Below are 19,008 nucleotides of genomic sequence, written 5' to 3' on the forward strand. Positions count from 1 at the left end.
ATTCTGGAAACCTGCCTGTGAGGTTTTGGTGATGTGTGCGCACTGTCCACCGGTCAGCCAAACTTCCACTTACACCGGCTGCGCTCTGCCTGCGCTGAAAGTAGACCTGGTTTCAGCTGGCGAGCTTTTAGCGCACCTTCGGCGAAGCCTTTTGCCACGAAACTGTCACTGCGCCAAGCTGGATCTGTCGACACCTCCGCCTGCTGCGCCGCCACACCCATCTCAGCGCACCTCGGTCTGCCAAACTACCAAACTGAGCGCGCCTCGGGTTGCGCTGCTCGAAACTAGCTCTGCGCAGGGTTCGCCACCCTGCGTCACCCTGCGCCGCGCTGGGAAACTAGAGGCCTTGGTGTTGAGTTATGTTTGCAAACCTGTGTGTGTGTGTGTGTGTATGTATTTGTTTGTGTGTCCATGTTAACTAAAGTGAATGTTTACTTCATTAATATAAAGTGCAGAATTTCTTTCAGTCCTTTATAGACTATCATTACTCTCAATATACAGCATGAAATGTTTTACATCAGTAATCTCTCATTGCCTTTACACATAATTCAGATGTAGAAACACAACTACCTTCTACAGGCGGACTCAAGATACATCTTGGGGAATGTTACTTCCAGCGCTGATTATTATGTATTCTAAGGATGAAATGGATGACACAGAAGCCAGACAACAGTATTAAATTTGCTCTGTAAATATGGGACATATAGGAAAGTAATGAAAGATGAAATAAATTATGGAAAATTCATTTTGATGGTTGATGTTTACTTTTCTTTTTTGAAGATAGGTGATGTAAATTTCTCACTCCCGTTAATCGCCATTTTGATGAACAACAGATTAAACTCATGAGCACTAATGCTTTGAGCTCAAGCGCAAGATATTCAAATAGAGATGCATAATATATATCGGACCGATAAATTATCGTCGATAATGGGATATTTTTATAATTATGCATTAATCTGATAATTGAAATCATAGCCGATGAATAGCTGCGAAAATACAAAGCTCAGCGGCCTTCACTGACTTAACAAGGGCAGCATCTACACTATCAACACAGTGGGTGGCAGCACATGTACCTTTAAACTTGGTTTGTGAGCTGCCAATGAACACAGAAGAAGAAGAACAACAACTGCAGCACGCTGTCTAGAGGGCAAAACATGTCGCAGTGAGGACGTCAGATCCAGAGGAATGGTGCGTTCGTTTTGTACTCGGAGGTCGGACATTCCCAGTTTGCAGTCGGAAGTTTAAACTCAAACGCACCCTGAGATTGGATTTCCAACTCGGAAACTCGGAGCAACCGCATCAACCTTACGAATTCAAGATGGCTGCCGGTCACATACATAGTGAGTAAACATTTTGTAAAAGTACTGTTTATAACAATTTTATCTTTTTTGTTTTACATTAGGTCAGCCATAGCCATAGTACTGTTCAATTTTTTTCTGTGGGCATGTTGCCACGCTGTCTGTATGTGCAAAATACCACAGAGAGCATTGTTATCAACTGATATTGCTAACAGTGGCTACGGCTAGCCCAACGGTAGAACGGTAACGTCCATGTTTTTATCCGACTTGTCCACCGTTGTCAACTAGAATGCAAAAACTGTTGTCAACTCAGAGGTGACGTCATTCCCACTTCCAACTTCCGACCTCTGAGTACAAAACGAACGCACCAGAAGACAACAGGATTGCGCCAAGGGGCTGATCCCTGACCACCTGTGCCTGTTTAGACACAGCACTAAAGGACCACAGTGTTAGCATGAGCTAATTAGCAACAGCGGCTTACATCTGTTAACTATAAATTTGATACTGATTAAAAGTCATTTTACTCTCATATTTATTATGTTCATCTATAGTGTAGGGTTATATGGGGACGGGGTGTTGAGGGTATTTGACAACACCCCAGAAAACCTCCCTCTTTTCACAGCCAAATGTTGGCAGGTGCTGTAGTGTTGTAGTGCGAGCTTCTACATCAGTAGTGTTGTTCAGCTAGGTTTCAGCTGAAAACAATAAATGCAAAGTCTTTGCACTTATCAGACCTTTAATAGATCTTTAGTAGGATTTGTTCGCCAATGACCTGACATAAAGAAGAGCTCATTTCAGCTGTAGGGATTCTGTGACGAGAAATGAGACTGGTTGTGGTTACCTGCTGTTTAAAATCACTGGTATGCTCAAAGACGGGGCATGGGGTCTGTCTAGTTTCTGATGGACACCTTAGTGTTTATGTCTGCAGTTTTTGCTGTATAACAGTTCATCAATTTGATTCGGCTTTAGTCTGGAAGCTTTAACTAAATCCTCCCTGGTGAGTGTGGTGGAGGAGACGCATCAACCACATGCTTTTGTTGCCTAAACCCAATCAGATGCTTTAGTTGTTGGAGGAAAAGAAACATCAATTCATGTTTGAAAGAGACTGTACATAAACGATAAATTTCCTGTAAAAACGGAAGTGAATTTTGAAAGAGTACAATGCATGTAACTGGCAGAACTTGATACATCAACAACCAATACATCCAGGATACCTTTCACGTGGTATCTGACATGGAAAGTCCATGACCGAACGTCAACGTGTGACAAGTTGTGAGAATGTGCTGTTATTTCTTACCCTTCAGGGTGAAGATAAGAGGTTATCCAAGTCATCAGAGGAAGATCCAGGGCCCTGCAACAGTTGAGCATCTGTTGTCCAGTTGTACATTTGGTTGTTGTTTGCCAGTTCTTCCTTTTGCAGCTGTCCATGGCTGTTTGCTACCACATACAGGGGGTGAAGAGATGCTCTGCTCAGCGCCAAGCCCATTCAGTACAACCTTTTTATTTTGCAAAGCAGTGTGCCGTGGTAGGTTTCGGTTATGACTTTCTAATCACAAAGCAAAGTACAAGTCTAACCTCTCCCCCTGTTTTAGTGTTCATCTTTGTTGTATGGTCTTGTATAAGTGTGACAAGAGTAACATCAATTTTTCAGAGATTTCAAAAATAATGTGTGCTTGTGTTTTTCTCCGAGTGTTTCAAATAAAGAAACTGAAATAGCCGTGGTTAGTTGCTGAACATAGACAACATTCCACAGGTGATGCTAAGACGGCTCGACATTTCCACTGAGCATTTCTCTCAAGACAGTTATGTGAAACCACCTCCAAATAAGCAAGTGAGACATTTGCTGAAGAGCACTGCTTTACCCAACCAGGGGGAGCGACTGGCTTAACAGGTTATGTAAAAAAGGAAGCTACCCCCAAGTCAATGAAACTTGTCTAGTTACTATTTTGGTTGAAACATATTTGACTTGCAAAGAGACACGCAGGTAGCAGAACTGTAAGAGAACTGTTGAGTGGACAGTAGTTATAATCAGAGGAAGCAAAAATGCTGAAAAAACTCTTTCACATTCTCGTCTTTTTTTGTTTCGTCAGTATGGTGTGTTTTGCTGTGCTTCTATTCCACAGCAGAAATGGCGCTTTTTTTCTTTTTACAAAACCACAAAGTATGGAAAATGGAAATGACACACTTTCCCAATGGATAAAAACACTTTTTAACCTGACAACTCAAGATCCAAATGCAGGCCGAGAAGGGACACAGATGTCACCGGTTACGATCAAGACTTTGGTACCCTGCCCTGACACCCCTCCAAATCTTCTGGGTCCAGTCCATGTGGAGTTTAATTCTACACGGACTCTGGATGAGGTGAGAGAGGAGGTTGGTTCTCCTCTTCGGTTAGGAGGATGGCACAAACCACCAGACTGTATCGCCCAACAGAAGGTAGGTGAATAAATGGAGAAACAAATGAATAAATGAACAGAATAATTGGATCAGTTTACCATGATTTCAGATTCCTGGAACAGGTGTCAAAACTTGAGTAAAAGAATTTCATATACAGTATGTGCTATTTGTATAATGTTTGGATCAAAATAAAAAAACAAAAAATTGATTTAAAATTTTTTTGAAAGAGATCGCACTTCAAAGCAAAATTATGTGTTGCTTTTTCCCCACCCATTCCAGTGGATGTCAAATCTTAACGCAGAAATCATCTAAATGGAAAAATGAGCATAGATGGTATTTACAGATCTTTTTTCGACATAAAACATGAGATGATTCATTTTTCATAGATGCTTAACTCATATCAATCCATAAAATGATGCTTTAAAAGCGGACGGGAGATCTAAAAGGGTTAAAACAAAGACCATATATATCATAAGTACTATATGAACTCATTTAAAAAAGAAATTAACTTCACCAAATTCTACTTTCTACTGCTAATATACTTGCTATTATTAAAAGAGTTATACGGATTTTGCCACCAAAGCCTTAAAGGGATTGTTTGGATTTTTTCTAAAGTGTGGATGTACGAGATACTATCCATAGTTCAGACAGGCAGGGAGGAGTACCGCTATGGAAATCAAGCAATGTACTACTGTGGCCAGGGCTGACAGCAAAACTTATCTGAACACCCTTGAAAAAGGCCGACCTTAATTAATAATATTTTTAGTGTACGCTATATTTTACAGTATTTTACAGTGATTTCTGATGGGAAATCTGAATCCATCTATGCTCTCTTCAAGGAGCATTGCACTCCATGACAACATGATTTTGCCAAGTAGGACATGCTCCTGGATCAACTTCCCACATTGCGTTCCACGTCCAATATTGCATTCTACCAATCGCAGCCCTCTGACATCATCAGTCTGCTTTTCTGCATCATCAGTTTGTCCAATTTAACAAAATCCTAAATAACATTAAACAAAAACCTTGTAAATGTATTTATTGCAGGAATTTGCAACTCACAACATTTATTATCCTCACTCTTTGTTAATGAATAGCCTACCTACCTAGCAAGCTAACTTGCTTACATTCTAGCCTTAGCTTGATATGGTTCTTATTACAGGCTTGAGTTTTGTTTTGTCATACCTTGACTGTTTCGACGACTGCGTCTGTCGTCATCATCAGAAGCGTCATGTAGGCTAGCCTATATGAATTTGTTTGGACTATATTCCAGCCTATTGGCAAGTAGCTACCTTGCTACCTAGTTAGCAAGCTAACTCGCTAACCCTGCAGTAGCTGAAAAGGTTTTTGTTCAGTGTTACTGATGATTTTGTTTTAATTGTATTAACTTCAATTTGGAAAACAAGGATTTCTGAAAGAAGCACAGGAGCAGCACAGTGATGATGTCAGAGGGCTGTGATTCAGTGATTGCAATGTTGGCCCAGGCAGCAATGTGGGATGCTGATTCAGGAGCATGTCCTACTTGACAAAATCTCCTTTGACTAATACAGTCATTTTACTTTGTAGAAGATGTGAGGCTGATCTACTGCTGCCTCAGTTGGTTAGTTTGTTTTATTGTGTGACTTTGGTTAATCTTAACTAACCATTTAAAACACCAAGGTCACACAGTAACGCAATCTGATAGATCGAGGCAGTGGAAGACCAGAAACTCACTTGTTTTGTGAAGAAAAATGATTGTTTTGTCAAAGGAGTCTGGTGGCTTTGAAGAGAGCATGATAATGGATTCAGTTCCCAGTCAGAAAGGGCCATTTGACAGAAAAATAAAACGGTGAAAATATTCCAAACATAGCGTCCCGACAGCAGTGCATTGCTTAACATCCATGGTGGCACTCCTGCCTGCTTCTCCAAACTGGGGTCGTGCCTACTGACATGTACTGTAGATAAGTATTTTATACAATCCCACTTAAAAAATCGGATTTCTACAATGATGATTTACATTTATGTGAAAGCAAACTTACGTATTTCATTTGTTTAGGTGGCGATCATCATCCCATTCAGAAATCGGCATGAGCACCTTAAGCACTGGCTGTATTACCTCCATCCTATTTTGATGCGACAGCAGTCGGACTACAGAGTGTATGTCATGAACCAGGATGGAGAGGGAGTGTTCAACCGGGCGAAACTGATGAACATAGGCCACACTGAAGCACTGAAGGAATATGATTTTGACTGCTTTGTCTTCTCTGACATAGATCTGATTCCTATGGATGACCGCAACCTCTACAGATGTTTTGATAGTCCTCGACACTTGTCTGTGGCTGTAGATAAATTCAACTTCAGGTTACCCTATAAAACCATCTTTGGTGGGGTTAGTGCATTGTCCAAGAAGCAATTCTTAAAGGTTAACGGGTTCTCGAACACTTACTGGGGCTGGGGTGGTGAGGATGATGATCTTTATACGCGAATTACTCAACGTGGAATGACCATCTCCCGACCTGACATGGTGACAGGAAAGTACAGGATGATCAAACATAAGAGAGACCCGCACAATGAGAGTAACCCAAAGACTTACAGCAAACTGAGGCAAACCAGGCAGACCATGGATAAAGATGGGATTAATACCTTAAAGTACACAGTCAAGGAGATTATGAAGGATAAACTGTACACTTATATTACTGTGGATGTTGGAGCTCCGGCAAAGGTGTAGACTCAAACAAAAGTAGGTGCAACTGATGTGAATTATGTTTGCACACTTGTATGCATGTGTAGTATGCGAGTATATGTGTGTGTGAATAAAGAGAATGCAATCTTTATGAATATTAAGTACAGAGATACTTTAAATCCTTGAATGACAATCACTTCTCTCAGAGTAGAGCATGAAATATTCTACATCTATACTTTAATCTGTCATTGCCTTTACACATAATTCAAATGTAGAAGATGTGGTTGATTTGAGTGTATTATAAGGACAAACAATACACATGAAGTGGACAACACAGAAGACAGACCACAGTGTTTGGTTGGCCAATAATGTGGTGAAGAGGCCTTTATATTTCATTTCTCATTTACACAATATTTTCTACATTTCAGCATTTTTATTGAGACATATGTCTCTGCTCATTGTAAATACGAGACAGCCTGGAGAATGTGATGAAATGAATAGGGACAATCCATTTTGGTGGCACTGGCTGATGTTTCCCTTTTCTTTTCCGAAGATGGGTTCACTGCTTTAAGTTATGTATTGTCATTTGCAAAACTGATGTGATGGTTGTACCTTTGCCTTGAAAACTGTAAGAATGTTTTTAAAAACTAAGAACTGCAATAAAATGTATGGCCACAGCTAAATTAAATTTATGGTGAGCACACTGTGAATGAGTCACAAACTACTTAAAGTTGTCATTTTTTTAAAATTTGCTTGCAAGTTTGAATATCATCAATACACATAATTTACCATACAATCTCTCTATACTCAGCAGATCTCATCTTATTGGTATCGTAAATAAACATTTCATTATCCCTCTAACAGTGGGACATTTTTGTGTCAATTACAGTTTTGATCTTTACTGGGGTTTATTCATTTTTGTAAAGTTCATGTCAGGATTCTGTTTTAATTTTCCTGGATGATATCAGGTATCATTTGGTAGAACCAGTTGCTATAACCAAAGTGAACGCAGGAGCAGCAGTAAAAAATAATCCAAAAACATCATATGTAATCGTAAAACAATGACAGAGAACATTTTAAAGCATGATAAGAACCTTACTTTGTCTTACTTTAAGTGCATTTTGAGGATAACATACTATTACTCAATTAAGTTTTAAATGCAGAAATTTGATTTGTAATGGAGTATTTTCACAGTGCAGTATTAATACTTTTACGTAAGTATAAAGGATCTGAATACTTCTTCCACCACTGAGCAAATAACATTTTTTTTTTACCTTTATTACACAGCTTTGCAGGAGGTGATGGGAGGCTCATCATGTCTCACTGTGAAAAAAATGTACAAAACTTGTGTTGGCAGGACACAAGTTAATAAAAAAATAGAGAGACACGTTTTAGTTTGGTGAGATTAACCTTCATGCCACCAACATATTTAACATACAAGGACTACTAATTGGGGTCCCTGAAACCCCCTTGAATAAGTGGCACATCCAGTTACAGTTGAACAGAAGAGGCCCGAGACTGGAGCCTTGGGGAACTCCACGTCATTCTTGCTCACTCAGATGTATAAATACCCATTGACAGAAAGTGGTCTCTGTCCTGCAGATAGAACCAGTTTAGGGCTGTGTCAGAAAGTCTCAGACATTTTTCCAGACTGTCTGGTCTGTCAGGAGTGTCAGGTCTGTCAACATGTTGACAGACCTGACATGCTTCTGGGGTATCCTGCCTCTGCTTTGCTTCGTTTGTCAAAGCACTTTGTAAACTGTTTTCTTTTGTAATTCTCTTTCTATTGGTTTATAGAAGCAGTATGAACATATTTAAACAAAATCTGGAACCAGATGAACATGAAGACCAGAAATACACTTCCGTTTTCACAGGAATATTACTGTTTACATACTGTGTCTTTCAAAATAAATGCACTACTTCGGTACAACACTGCAAATCAACGTTTTTTTTCCTTCAACAACAAATGCATGTGGTTAGGTTTTGCCAACACACACATGGTTGGGTTTCGGAAATAAGAACGGGTTTGGCTTTACAATCTTATGGGAAACGAACACTGCCCTCCCGGCAGAAGGTTGGTGGTTGTCGCCTCTGTAACTTTCGCTTTTGTCCTGTCAAGTTTCCCCCTGATGTTAACTATAATGCCAATCAGCCATGTATCATGCCGACATGAAAGGACAGCTTATTTTTGTTGGTGTCTGACCCTGGAAGTCACCGCCCAAGTGCCAGATTTTGATTACTTTGGAGTGAGACCGGGTAGCAGGTATAGTTGGAGGCCTCAGGGGTTTAAGAAATATGACCTCACACACCAGTTGTGTCAAACGGAATAACTCCTCCCCCTTCTGCTGGAAGGACAGTTGAAACATTGGACACTGAGATAAATAATATTAACATCTTAATATCTCAATATCATGTGCAGTTACTTTCCAAATCACATGTAATATCACATTTTACTTTTTTTAAATTACTTAAACCACTGTCATACTGATACTAGGCACTTGTGATAGCTTTTCTCCTTGTACACTTTACATTTATTACACTGATGTTTTTCTTCTCATGGTGATGTAATTGTTGAGCAGTCTCTGGCACAATAATTTCTTTTGGGATTAATAAAGTTTTGTCTTTGTATGACAGCATTATTGGCAAAATATACTTTTCAAAAGTATCAAAAGTAAAATAAGTCATTTTGCAGTAAAATATTCCCTGTCAGTGGTTTACTATCAAATGTAATGTTTTTGGATTAATATTGCTGCTGCATTAAGTGTATGTTGCATTTTACTGCTGCAGATGCTTAAAGAATAACTTTGGTATTTTTCAGCTTTGTTCCCTGGTTTCCCCACATGTTTGTGTCTACGTGATTTATGGGAACAACAACTTCTGAAACTAGTCCATTATTAAGCGAGACAGCAGCAGTCCGCAACAGCGTAACAGGGTGCAATGTAATCACTTGGGGCAATTGCCCTACCTCAATGTATGTCTGGTAAAAGTGCTTGTTTTTGCCACAGACAGGGTATTATTTATTATCTAACAACATTATGGAAGGGATTCTTACATAGACAGACATTTGTGTTAAAGAGAAGGATCCTTTTTGTGGAACCTGAAACATCCCCGAAATTGCTATCGCCAAAACCACCAGATTCTGGACTTTGAATGAAGTGTGTTTTACAATGATAAAATTATTGTTTATTAGTGGTGATTTCGAGGCTGTTTCTGGTTGAACAAAAAGGATCTTACTCTTTAACAAAAAGGTCCATCTCTGTGGGGATCCTTTTTATTTTGTCAGACACTCTGAATAACAATCTGAGCCTGTCAGTGGCAAAAGAAGCACTTTTGGAAGATGTGCACTGACGATGCACAATTGCCCCAAGTGGTTACATTGCAGCCTGTTTCACTGCTGCCAGCTGCAGTGGTCTCACTCAATACTGGACTGATATATACTGTTGGGTGGTTTAATCTACAAAGTGCATCATATTCTCTAAGATCTATATATATTTGTATCTATATGTTAGTAGCATTGCTGTCCTGAGAGAACCATGCAACCACCAAATGTGTTACGCAACCACATTGACTTTTCATGAGCTCAAAAAACAGCCGTGTTTTCAGCTTTGTGGTGATGCATTTTCCAGCTTTTCCAAGACGTTTTTAAAAACAGTTTGTTCATCTTAGGGCGGCACGGTGTTCCAGTAGTTAGCACTGTCACCTTGGGTTTGCATCTTCTCCCCGTGTTGGTGTGTGTGTTCTCCAGGTTCTCCAGCTTCGTCCCACTTCTCCCCACGACCAGTGCCTTATGGATAATAAATGAATGAATGAATGAATGAATGAATGAATGAGTGGTTTATCTTAAAAGGAAGGAGAATTTTCTCAACAAATATCACCAATTTTGGAGATACATGGTTTTTACTAGAAAAGACAGGCATAAAAAATTGTAATCTGAAAAGTAGCTGTAAGATGAATATTTGCTCCTGAGGTGCAGTGAAGTAAAAGTATAAAGTTGCATAAAAATGTGTTGTACTTAGTTACATTCCAACACTGCTGGTATTTACATACAAGTGTTACGTGGAAATAATTTAGGCAATCAGGACAAATACCTTGTGCATGTCACAAAAGTTTCAGCACAAATTTAGTTTAGTGAACATTTAATTCATTATTGAAGGCTAAATTCAAGCCATTGTACTGTGTATCAGGCCATTATCTCACTTCCCTGACCTTGTATCCGCAAAAGGGAACATCAGTTGCATTCATCTCGTGATTCATAATTCAATTGATATTCTATTTTGCTGCTCACAATGTCCAATTCAGTTTGGAACTTAATTAAACATCTTGTTTCCTGGCGTTTTGTTGTTTGAAAGTCAGAATTCTCCACTGTAGAGAAACACATGCCTGTTCATCCTTTATGGTTGTACCCCAGATTCACACTCAGCATCACACTGTGCCGTCTTCACGGTGTGCCGAACAGATCCGCCCATTCACAGAGTCAAAAGCTTGTCCGTTGAATTATTGACAAGTGAAACGATTACACAACATTGCCCTGAGAGGAACTCTGGCATCCTACGGGAGAGAGCGAGAGAAGTGAGGGAAGATGACGAGGACAAAGAGAAAAGGTGGAGGTAGTGGAAGAGGCGGCGGCGGGGGGGGGGGCGCGTGTCCCATGAGGTTGCAGAGGTGAAACACAGTGGTGCAGAATGACCCTTTATATGAGGAATTGATGTGTTTAGAGGATGTGTGTTAAAGGTCAGAGCACTTTTGTTGATGCTCCTGTTGTTGTTTTGGGGGGGGGGGGGTTGAGTGTGTGTGTTCACAGGCAATTACAACACTGACAAAAATGTGTCTATGACAAAAATATATTTGCATTTCAACTTGTAGGTTAGTGTGTGTGTGTGTGTGTGTGTGTGTGTGTGTGTGTGTTTATCTGTCAAAATGTTTTACTGCACCAGTTCAACTCCAATCACGTCTCTCACACACTGTGTCACACACCACCGCCACCACCACCCCCAAACACTTGCCCATCCTCCTTCCTGCCCAGCCCCCTCTTTTCATTGGTTGACCTACTGGAGTTACTATGGGAACGGCTGTCGAGAGGCTGCCATGAGAAATGTGGGGTTTAGCTTTTGAATGGTGCTCAGGGCGCCATCATACACACACACACACACACACACACACACACACACACACACACACACGTTTATCAGGGCATGCAAACCCTACCTACCATCATGATATCATTTTTTAGAAGCAATAGTATGACCTTCACTCTACTCTCTCTGTGCTGGAGCTTTTCTCCACCAGCATCTGTTTTTACAAAGCTTCTTGAATTGGTCTTTGAGAGTGACTGTAGCCTGTGTGGGTTTGATCGTGGGTGGGAGTCAGGTCACAGGACTTTTATTAACGGGTGTGGGTGGGTGCGGCTTTGACTTCGACATAATGACAGGTAACAGGTCGGTTCTGGTACTCAGTTTTACAGGTATGGGCGGGTTCAGGTTTTAAAAACGGACCCGTGCAGGACTCTGGCTGACGGCTAATGTTAGCAAACATTAAACAGGAATTGCTTTAAGGAGTCTTCTCTTCTTGTGTTACTATGACGCTATATTTTAGCACACCATTACTCTTATTGCAACTTGTGGCTGCTGTTTATCAAAAGTTATTATCGGCTAGCTAAAAGCTTTTTTAAAGAGCGCCAAAGCCAAACAAACCTTCATTCACATTTATAATAAATGCTGTTCTCCCACTTTTCTTCTGCATTTCTTCCTCCCTCCCGTCCTCTCCTCTCTCCTCAGTGGCTTGTATAAGAACTTTGTTGTTCAGCTCAAACTAAATCCTCCCTGTCATGCCCTTATACCAGATTTATGCACCAAAACAAACACGCACACAAACATGGCTCACAATGAGGTTGAGTGTCCACATCCAGCACCCAAACAGCAGCAGCAGCAGCAGCAGCAGCAGATTAATGATGAGATCAGCCGACACACGCGCGCAAGCACGGACCATTCTCACTGTCAGCATCACTAGCTTTGATCTGGTGGGCTGGGACAAGTGAGTGTTATGGTCTTACGTAAGGCTTTTACATAAACCTCAGCGTGCAGAAACGGAGAGAGGGAGCCGGATGGAGAGGGAGGGGGGTTTGCTGCACCATTACAAAGGGGATTCGCACTGCACCAAATCCTCCTCCCACTACACATGCATGCGCACCCACACCACAACAACATACAAGCTTTCTCTAGCAACATGTGTCCTCCTCGAAACAATGAGACCCTCCCTTTCATCTATATTCAGGACACACACATACACACACACACACACACACACAGGTTCCAAATCCACATGCATCAGCTGCCTGTCTTTGTCATCATATCGGCTGTCTGTCCCTGTCTCTATGTGTCTTTTCCCACGAGGGACCCACAGCAGACAATGACACATCCATCAGGCTTTCATCTCAGGGATCAATAAAATGTATTGATAACCTCTTACTCCCAAGCCAAGCAGATCTCTCTCCAAGTGCGACACCACAACACAAACGCCACACGCTGCACATCAACAAAAGCATCTCTGTTTCTCACCCTCTCTCCCACCCAGCCTACTCCTTGGGGATTAAAGTCACCAGGATGTGTGGGGGGGAGGAAAAACGGAGGAGGGTGAGCTGATGAGAGAGGGGCTCTATCTGGTGTTGCTCCAATTATACAAGCACACAAAGCCTCTGACATTTCAGTGTATGGATTTTTGTCTGAATGTAGTTACAAAGAGTCGGGACTATCAGCGCAAACAGTTTTATTCATTAAATATGAAAAGTGGAAAGATTTCACACCGTGAGCAGACAAACGATAACAAAAAGAAAGGAAAACATGATGTGCTTTTCGTCACAGCGAATGACCACATGAAGGCCCAGATTTGTAAACAGAAAGAAAGGTGAGAAGTATCTGGGGGAAAAAGAAATACAAGGAACTGAGCCAGGTGGCAATATGGCGGCCTCTGTGGTTGATGTCGTTACTGTTTGAAGGCCAATGCAGGAGATCAAGTTACCCAAAGGATTAACTTTAGTTTTCACTGTCATACTCGGAGGAAGTGGAGGGAAAAGCTCTATATACACACCAAACTGCAGCATGTGGGACATCAACCGAGGAGGACGCCATATTTAAACAAAACCCTTTTAAACATAAGATGCATAATCATTACTCCTGGTTTAGTTCATGGCTTCCTGCTCTCTCTTAATCTTAATATCAATACTATTTGATTACTGGCAGTGTCATAAAGTAAAACTATGATTTTGGGAGTCTTCAGGCAACTGTTTTGGTCAAATATCCACAAGCGTAACCACTGCTGTCTTATTATTTTTCACCAGGAAATTTCAAGGCTTAGATTGATACGCATTTCAATAACCCTTAATTCAGCATCCCTTTCCTTGAATCACTCCTGGAGAATGACAGTGATTGCATACTTAATCAAAAGAGATAAAAAGCACAGTGTAGGCAGAGAAAACATTTCTCTGCTCCCCAAATGACCTTTAGCCTGTCCTTTTTATCGGGTGAGAAACACACTTACTGCAGACCTGGGATCAGGTTACCCCACGGCCTGTCCTCCACTACACCGTCAGGAGCCTGGAAAGATATCTGAACCTGGAGCAGCGTTGTGGATCAATCATCACATTCTAAATGAGATGGAAAGCTATCATGAACTACAGTGACCCTCACGTGTCATTTGGTACCCCTGCAGTTACAGAAAACTCGCATCGTCTCGAATGTCTCTCCCTATGAAAACCCCTCTCTTTGACTAAAGGGTAGGGAACACTCCGCTCCCTGTAACTTGTCTCACTGAATCACTGACAAAGGCCTTTTAGGACTGCAATACACCCCCTCATTCTTTAAACAAGTGGTGCTTTGCAAGGCTCAACACACTGTGCAGCAGTTTGTCTTCATTTTTCAGAGCATGGGGGACTTAGAAAACAGTAAGCTCCACCATTTGTCTTGCCCCCACAAAAGAGGGACAAAGACGAAATATATATGCTGACCAATAATCTACAATGATGTCAAGCTACATTCAGATTCACACACAGCTGTGGTGGTTCCCAGAATAAAGTTGTACAGTGTTTATTTGTACAACAGCCAGGAAGGGTGAAGGACTGATTTAGCATTAGTCCCCATGTTTTGCTTTGTATTTTCAGCTGTGATCCAGATAGGTATGACTCAAACCCTGACAGATTTTCCTTGTCTTTCTTTTTTTGGGTCACAGCCTATTAAAAAAAACCTGCAGGCATATTCTGGCTCTTTAAAACTGACAGCAAGGATGCCTCCCTGTCATCCGCTCACATCAGCCCGTACAGTATGTTAGTAGAGAAGAACAGAAAGAACGGAGCGTTAAGAAGCTGGTGCGATCACAGTTTAAGATCCGAGCAGTATGACTTAGGAAGGAGGAGCCTATAAAAACAGTATGAAATCCAGTGAAGAAGAAAGTACTGACTAGAAAAAATCAGTTGTGCACGTGTCTTTAGAGAAGAGAGTCATCCAGTGTAGCTACAAAGACAAAGGTTGAACAGTGGAACTAAGGTCGTTCAGTATCAGATGATGTTCCCTGACCTTTGTGCCTGTATGTGTGGCACTGCATGCGGAGAGGGAGAGAACATGTGTGAGTGCATGTCTGGTTTTGTATGTGTGTGCGTATATGTGTGTGTTGATGCATCAGTGCAAGGGATCCCTCCAGGTCGAGTATTGCGATAGCTTTGCAGGGTTCCATTGGTAATTCAACAGTTGTAAATCCCAGAGATCAACATCCTGTGATGCAGTCAGGTATAAGTGAGATCCAGATGCAACAGGCTGAAACTTAGTCCATCCACAATAATAATAATAATAATAATTATAATAATAACAACCAATCAAAACAGAGGAGATCTCCACCTCCAAAAAACACAATGTACCATAATGTGTGGGCAGCTCTGCCACATTTGTAGCTGCAAAGTAGGTGAGTTATAAAACCAGATCTCAGTTTTAATTCGTACTCTTGCACATACAGTTTATTAATCAGTGTGCGGTCGGGAGAAGACCATCTTCAAAAAGCAAAAAACACATACGACAGCCAAGCAAAAAAAAACATTGGGTTATTCCAGGCTGTGGATATCAGAGAGTCTGTTCAAGACTATCAGAGGCTGTGAAGTGAAGACTGTTTTCTTGTTTCACTTTGGCTCTAAATCAAAGGATTAGGAGGTAATTTGTTACAGATTAGACAAGAAGACAAACTCAAAATGATTAGATTAGGTCCGTATGAGCAAATTAAGTTATGCCACGTGGAGTTCCATAAGAAAAATGTCAAAGATAAAAGGTGCTCTGCTGTTTTTTCTTCTTCTTCTTCTTCTTTTTGCAGTGTGCAGTCATGAGCTGTTGAACTCTCAGCAGGTCAGGAGCTTTTTCCAGGAAGTTACAAGGCAAATGTGTCTATTGCGAGTCCGTGGATTGTCAAGAGTCAACCTCCAAAGTTCCAGTGAGGGCGGTGAAGTGTTAACCCAGCTTTTTGGAGTCTCCTCGTGACTTTCTCAAGTGAACAAAAGCACTTATTCTATTCTAGCCTGCCGTAAGCCAAAACACCTAAGGAATGAGAGCTTTTAAGATTTGAGAGGAATTTATAGGCTGTTAACTCTGCAGCTCAACATTTTTCTTGGTCTGGGAAAACTTTTGGCTCTGCATAAACAGCACTGAAGTCCGCATGTTAGTAGGCAAGAACGACCCGTTTGACGGGAGCTACTTCTTGTGGGCAGTTCCTCTGGTTGTGCTGCCAGGTTTGTTTCCAGAACGACGGACGGGCACCTTGGATACGGGGATTCTGGTGCGGGCCGGGGGAGGCGCCTGGGTCTTTGGCGGAGGGGATTCAGCCTCCAGAACAGACGAGAGGGCTGACTGGCTTACTGAGTGGGGAGGTGGGGTTTGTCTGCTGCTCACTGGGATCTTGGATTCCCGAGGAAGGCTGGTGCTGCCTTTCATAGATTGGAAGGAGGAAGAGGAGGAGGAGGACGGAGGAGTTGTATGGGAAGTGGGGCTCAGTTTGTATTCAGTGGATGGAGAGGGAGTGCTCTTTAAATCTTCATCATCCTCCTGCTGTTCATTCCCTCCTTCCTCCTCAGGGTCGTTGTAAAGGTCGTACAGGTGGTCTCCAGAGCAACTGTCGCGTGATAGGGCCATCTTCTGGTTACGCTGTAGCCCGGTCTCATCAGGTGTTGCAGTGGGTGTTGCTGAGGGTGTGTCCCAGTAACCCTCATCACTAAGTGGCTCTTTTTCACCAGGTGACGTGGGATGACGGCCATGTGTGTGAGGGAGGGGGGGTTTAGCTGCCCGGCCTCCCGCTGCACCAACTACTGGAATCTTGCTAAGCCCCAGAGCCTTCACCTGGGGAACCTTTCGGTCTGCGCTCCTGCTGTGGGCCGAGTGCAGGTGGCTGCTGGCAGGGTTGGAGGTGGCACGAGGGGGATAAGTGGAAGTCGGTGTAGTGGAGGAAGGTTGGTGCGATCGCGGCAAAGCAGGGGAGTTGTCACCTGTGGAGGGCAGCATGTGCCAGAGCCCCTGCATGTCTGCATCGTCTACTCCTTCTGGACTTGCCATTTCTTCCCCTCCACCCATGTAGGCCACCACACCGCTACCGGGTGGGTGCTGCTGTGGTGGAGGTGGCGCCCGGGCCCGGGCTGGGAGGGAAGAAGGCACTGAGCTTGCGGAAACAGAGAACATGGGCTGGGTCAGCTGCGAAGGTAGAGAGGGTTTGGTTGGGGAGCCACGAGACGTGACACTGGTGATGCCAACAGCTCTCCCAACGCTTGCTCCCACACTCCCCCCTCCTCCCCCACTGCTGCTGCTGCTGGTGCCACTGCCCCCGTTACCCGCCGGCCCCTCCTCGTCTGCGTCAGCAATAATGTCCCCACAGCCTGTCAGTGAATCAAAGCTCTTGAGGGATGTGACGTCGGTGAAGAGGAGAGAGCAGAGGCGGTCCACTGAGGGTTCTGAGGGTGGGTCGCCCGTGCTGCAGCGATCCAAAGGGGGTGTAGCGAGGGAGGGGGTGAGGCTGGAAATTGAGGCTTTGGCTTTTTGGATTGGAGGGCGCAGTGGCGAGTCGGTAGGTGTGTAAGGAAAGGGGGAGTCTGACTCGCCAGATGGCCCTGGCATGGTAACACAGTGTGGGGGTGTCATGGTAACACTAGTGGTGGGAGTCTCTACGTTAGGCTCTGCCTCTGCATTCCCACAATCCACTTGGTGATGATGCGGAGGCGGTTCAAGGGTGAGAGTAATATCCTTTACCTTTTCAGAGTCGGCAGTATTCCCATCCTTCTCCGTCTTCCGCTCCACCTCTTCCCCATCTGCTTCGTTTGTTTTTTCCTTGCGTCTCCATCGCATGCTGCTAAAAAAGCCCTTTAGACCCCTCCCTCTTCTGACAAGCCCTGCCCCTCCATTTTCACTCGACCGAAAACTCCCACGTCGGAGTAAAGAAAAAAAACTCAACGATTTGCTGAGGGACCTGACCGGCCCCGCCTCCAGGCTAGCAAGCCCCTCCCTTCTCTGTCCATCAGCATCGTTGTTAGAGCTCGTTAGTCCATCGTGGGTTTTGCTCCTAACCAGCTCCACTGATGCCGCCGAGCTGTTTCCATTCAAAGAATTCCCATTGTCAGAATTCCCGTTGTTCCCGCTGTTTGTAGCCCCTTTGTTCCTGAAGGAGAAGAAGCTGGCCATCCCGGAGCCGGTGCGCCGCTTTCCGAAGAGTTTGAAGGCAGCTTTGTTGATCTTCCCCGTGGGCTGGGGGTCACACTGAGGGGCCACAGGAGGCTCCACGCACTCCGACTGCACCTCCATTATCTAGCACTCTATCGCTCCCACTCTATCGTCTCCCTCAAGCTCTCGAGCTGCCTCTCTGTCCGCTCTCTGGCCACACATACACTCACCCTCTCTATCTTTCACTCTCCACCCTGCAGTCTGATGCTCTTTCACTCCCACTCTGAGTTGCTCTAACGCCTGCCTGCTGGTTTTCTCTCTCTGCCTCCTCTCCCCTCCCCTCCTTGTCTCTCTCTCTCTCAGAGGCACACACACACACATGCTGGGAGCTGCTCCTTACTGTATCCATGGCAACTGGGTGGGCTAAGCAGCTTTCGTCAATGTTGGCGGGGCGCCAGTGTCTGTCCTCCACACCCTCCCCCATCCTCTTCCTCCTCTCTTCCTCTACCTTCCCTGTCACCAGTGCACTGTTTGCTCTTTTCTTTTAACTACTCATCAATTTATAAGCCCCACATTCACCGCTGCCATCCCCCTGTGTGTGTGTGCGTCTGTGTGTGTTTGTGCTGTGCGTGTTGGTAAGCAAAGTAAAGATACACACCAACTGATGAATTATAACGGATTAGACATGAGCTTAATATGTGTGAGCTTTCTCAGTGGATCATGAGACAGAGTGGAATGGCTAATTATAAAGACTGCTCGCATACTTGCTTGGATTTGATGTTGTTTGTACATGTCTGTGGAACATGGGCCATGAAGGTGGGAAACATCTAACAAGTGGAAGCAGACTACTTAATAGCACAAGTTTTACATGTGAATATTTTGAATTATTTCCTTGCAGATGTGTCTTGTATCATCCTGTGAGGTGAGTCATGTCAAAGCGTCTTGTAAACAGTGGTAATTACAAATGTCTTAGTATGACTTA

The 19,008-nt window shown here is 43.2% G+C and overlaps 2 protein-coding genes across 2 annotated transcripts in view; one reads left to right on the forward strand and one right to left on the reverse strand.

Moving 5' to 3' along the window:
• LOC126398165 (beta-1,4-galactosyltransferase 1-like) overlaps positions 1-8,279 on the forward strand; it is a 9,621-nt gene extending 1,342 nt beyond the window's left edge. Inside the window, exon 2 of the mRNA XM_050057387.1 lies at positions 5,731-8,279. Coding sequence (XP_049913344.1) covers positions 5,731-6,402 — 672 coding nt within the window. The 3' untranslated portion in view covers positions 6,403-8,279. The remainder of the gene's footprint in view (positions 1-5,730) is intronic.
• A 4,823-nt stretch (positions 8,280-13,102) lies between these two features.
• Positions 13,103-18,412, reverse strand: amer2 (APC membrane recruitment protein 2). Its single transcript, XM_050056746.1, has one exon. The coding sequence runs from the start codon at positions 18,165-18,167 to the stop codon at positions 16,077-16,079; it is 2,091 nt and encodes a 696-aa protein (XP_049912703.1). The 5' UTR covers positions 18,168-18,412; the 3' UTR covers positions 13,103-16,076.
• Positions 18,413-19,008: the final 596 nt, after the last annotated feature.

This window comes from Epinephelus moara, chromosome 11, assembly GCF_006386435.1.
Source record: "Epinephelus moara isolate mb chromosome 11, YSFRI_EMoa_1.0, whole genome shotgun sequence".
Lineage (NCBI taxonomy): Eukaryota > Metazoa > Chordata > Actinopteri > Perciformes > Serranidae > Epinephelus > Epinephelus moara.

Coding starts and splice junctions, on each gene's coding strand:
- amer2 (XM_050056746.1), bottom strand. CDS start 18,167: ATGGAGGTGCAGTCGGAGTGCGTGGAGCCTCCTGTGGCCCCTCAGTGT.